Source organism: Falco cherrug, chromosome Z (assembly GCF_023634085.1).
Source record: "Falco cherrug isolate bFalChe1 chromosome Z, bFalChe1.pri, whole genome shotgun sequence".
In the NCBI taxonomy this organism is placed as follows: Eukaryota; Metazoa; Chordata; class Aves; order Falconiformes; family Falconidae; genus Falco; species Falco cherrug.
In genome coordinates this window covers 24,463,483-24,467,542 of record NC_073720.1, presented here as the reverse complement: position 1 = coordinate 24,467,542, position 4,060 = coordinate 24,463,483, and the positions used below count along the sequence as shown (strand labels likewise).

General features: G+C 45.3%; 1 protein-coding gene across 1 annotated transcript; it reads left to right on the top strand.

The window, feature by feature from the left end:
• The first annotated feature begins 318 nt into the window (after nucleotides 1–318).
• On the top strand, nucleotides 319–3,850 carry CD180 (CD180 molecule). Its single transcript, XM_027808367.2, is given in 11 exon segments — nucleotides 319–509; nucleotides 1,285–1,473; nucleotides 2,152–2,168; nucleotides 2,171–2,285; nucleotides 2,287–2,684; nucleotides 2,687–2,734; nucleotides 2,737–2,800; nucleotides 2,802–2,930; nucleotides 2,932–3,155; nucleotides 3,158–3,699; nucleotides 3,701–3,850. Coding segments are annotated over 11 exon segments (2,067 nt in total).
• Nucleotides 3,851–4,060: the final 210 nt, after the last annotated feature.

Sequence of the window (4,060 nt, the reverse complement as noted above, 5' to 3'; positions counted from 1 at the left end):
ACTGCCCGCCTGCCTCTCCTAAGCCACAAACGGGTGGAGACAAGGTTCAGTCTCAAACACTCACAGACCCATGTGAGTGGACAGACTTGAACCTTGTGCGCTGTCCCCCAGTGTCCCCACCATGTCCACCTCAACAAAACCCCGCTGGGCCACGTGCCCCTGCCCCACAGGGCACCCACCTGCACTGTCCCCCTGTTTGTCACAGGCTCCAGGCTCCAGTGCGTTTCTCTCTGGACAACCCACTCCACTGCCTGTGCTTGCTCTCTTCTGGCTAATAGAATAGCTTTGAACCTAATTAAAATAATAAACCTAATTAAAATGGCCATATTGGCCAACCGTGCAACACGTGTGCTGACTTCCCCACAAGCAGAACGCTTCCGAGCTTCCTGGCAGGATATTGCCAAAGCGGCAGCTCCCACGCGGCCCCAGGGACCCACCGCTCCGGGCGGGCTGCGTGAGGAGGGGGCCGATGCGGCGCTGGCTGTGCCTGGGCTCCCCACCGCACCTCGGTAGCTGGGACAAGTACAATGCTCCGAGCATATCCACTGCCTTGAGCAGCATGGCAGGCTGTTTCAGCGCAGCACCCCTGCGTGCCACAGTCCCAGGCTCTGGCTGACTTTCACGCAATCACCAGGCAAAGGCAGGTCAGGCACACAGAATCTCCCTCGTATCCACAGAGTAGACACTTCTCTATATAACAGACCAATTTATTTCCAGTTAAAATGGAAAACCTTCATAGAAATTTTGAAGACTCAGCACATCAGCTATGATTTTTGTCTAGCCTGTGCTAAACCTTCTCGCCATCCTCTCCCTGCAGCGTGTAACTGCAGTCCAGATCCAATTAATTTGGACACGTTCCTTCTAGAAATATTCCCAGACCTGCTCTTTCGTAACTCCCCTCTGCAAGGTTTTCTTAAGACTTTCCTTAGAATAAGCTTTGTTAGAAGACTCATGAAATTCAGAATTTAAAACTATCTTGTAGGAATGCTTTTTTAGGGATTAATAATTCATCCAGAAGAGTAAACAATCCTCATATGTGCTAACTTTGATAAGAAAATGCTACAGATGAAACACACTTCAAATTAGTACAAGAAAGATTCAAGGCATTAATTTTTAAAACACTCCACAAAACCTCAGGGCTGTTCATTGCAAGCCTGAGCTGAGGCTTCCTAGGGTTCTGGCGCTGTGTTTTTAAATAATTCAAGATTCTGTTTGGTGGGTTTTTTTTGTTTGTTTGAAGTGCCATAGTTACCTATTTATATTTGCGGTACATACCTCTTGCAGTTTCACTACGTATTTTCCACAGATTACAGTAAATAAACGCTGTATCTGTGAAGGTTTAGGACTGAGGGAGATTCCTGAAAAACTACCTGTCACAACAGAAAACCTTGACTTCAGCTTCAACGTACTCTCTTCCCTCCAGAATTCAACCTTCTCTGAGCTCAAGTCTCTTATGTACTTGGACTCAATAAGGTACAGGAGCATCCTCACTTCTGCACATCACATTAGCAAAACCCTCTGCCCTTGCCAGAGCCAGAGCCGCCTGGAGCACACCACAGCAGCATCTCCCCTGTCTTCACAGGAAAACTACCAGTAGCGCTTGCAGACAGCTGGTGAAATATTTCGCTAAGCAGAGGCTGATCTGCTTGGGCAATGTCTAGGCTTCCCCTCTGATGACAATCAATTGCAGGACAGTGGGTGAAGCATGCATTTTCCAGATATTACTGCTGCTAAGACAGTAGTGACAGCAAAGTCACTATAGCACTTTTAAAATTAAGTTTTCTCTATTTTTCCCTAAACCTCAGAAAAAGACAGGTCTGGGCCTTGGAAATGCCCAGTTTTTTTCTATAGGAAAAGAGATTTTCATTTTATTAAGCTGGACACTAAAAACTTTAAGTCTCTCTGACTTCCATAAATGCCTCTTCACACACATCATTTCAGGGCAGCTTTTTCTTCTTACCAGGATCCTGTATTTAAATGTGAACTTACAAGTACAAGGCAAGCGTTGCTGGAAAAGGCATACATTTTTATCCTGGTGAAGGCAACTTAACATGATTTTTTACAGATATGAAGTGTAGTTTGAGTTATCACATATACCAGGAGAGTTTTGTGAGGCAGGCCACTGATGTTGCTTTCTGTTGCTTTCTCAAGGTGTCAAATCATCCGGGTGATGACAGTACCTTTCACAGCAACAGGCAGCTGCAGACAATTGTGCTGTCTGGAAACCTGTTCATGCTCCTCTCTGACACAGCGTTTGCTGGCCTATGGTCCCCGAAGCAGCTTGTCAATGCAGATGGGAATAACCAGTATGTCCTTTGTTCCAATAACAAATCTGGACAGCTTGGATACCCTCATCTTGGGCAGCAACCACATCTTTTCGCTGCAGCTTCCTCCCAACTGTCCCACTCAAAACCTCAAATATCTTGACTTTCAAATGAGTAACATAAAGGCAATCACAGCAGCAGATGTTCACATCCTGCAGAAGACCAGCAATGTAATTCTCATCTTTAAAGGCAACAACATTACATACATTGAACCTGGAGCTTTCCAGTTCCATTTCTACAGTTTGGACTTTGGGGGCTGTGCTGACATCCCTGGGGTCCTGGTGGCAACACAGAACTCCACAGCCCAGATCCTCTGGCTAGGAGCACTTTAGGGTGTGGAAAAGGAGCCCTACATAAGCCCAATGTTTTACATGGTCTATGTAAAATGTCTGTCAGGGATCTCTATCTGCAGCTCGGCACTTCAGAAACCTAAACGCTGACACGATTCAGTGCTTGACCAGGCTTCAAAAGCTGGATCCAGCTCAGCGCACTGCCCACCAGCATCAGCAGCATGACCTTGCTAGTGGAGTTAGTTCTCAATGTGAACTCCTTTGAGCACCTCTGCACCATCAGCTCTGCTGCCTGCCCCTCCCTCACGCACCTCCACGGGGAACTTGCAGGTCCTGCAGCTGGGCTCTGGCTGTTTGGAGAATCTGGCAAAGCTTCAACATCTCAATTTAAGTAAGAGTCACACTGAAAGCTTTGAGTGCTGTGACAAAGCCTTCAGTGGTTTAAGTAGTCTTCAGTACCTGAATCTGAGCCACAACATAAAGCTTCACCCCCAAGACATAGTCATTAGGGATGGTGCTAACCTGGAGCTGTTGGACCTAGCATTACACCTCTGCGCATCAACATTTTAGAGGGTCCTTTCTGAAATCTGCATCTCTTGCAAGTGCTGAATCTTTCCTCCTCCCATATTAACAATAGTGTTCAGCACCCCTTTCCAGGTCTGGAAAAGCTCATGCTCTTGGACCTTAGTCAAAATAACTTTGAATTGGGGATCATGCCAAAGGACAAACTGTTCCAACAGCTATCCAATTAAGAGGTGCTAGTTTTATCATCCTGTGAACTGACAGCAATAAATGACCAAGCATTTCACAGCCTCAAGAAGTTACAGCACATTGATCTGAGTCACAACAGAATTACTGCGCTCAGCACAGAAGCATTTTCAAACCTCAAGAGCATCTACCTCAATTTTGCCCACAACAGGATCTGTATTGTACCACATGACAAGCTAGTGTCTCTTGCTGGCCATTGCATAATCAATTTAAGTTACAATCCTCTGGACTGCACCTGCTCCAATATTGGTTCAATTACCTGGTACAAGCAGAGTCTGGATAAAATTGAAAACCCTGAAGGAACAAGATGCTCTGAGCCCAAAATTGCTAGCTGGGGCTCAGCTGGCCACAGTCTTGCCCTCCTGTGAGATCAACACAGCAAGAATCATTGTAGTTGTCCTGGCTATGTTATCCTGTGGTGCCATCTTCATTTGGGGTGCTCACTATTTCAAGCAAAATTACCAGTGAATACAAGTTTATGATGGAGATACAGAAGAGTTTTACAGCAATTCATTGTATTAAGATGAAAGACAACTTACTGTTTGTGTTTGTGACCTGTACTCTCTTAACTTTTGTAATAACCTTTCCATTTGTATTGCAACTTTTAGAAAAATTATGAAAAAATTGTACTTGAGAACTGGAAAAACAAACTATGACTTGAGCCTTGAACATGAGTAA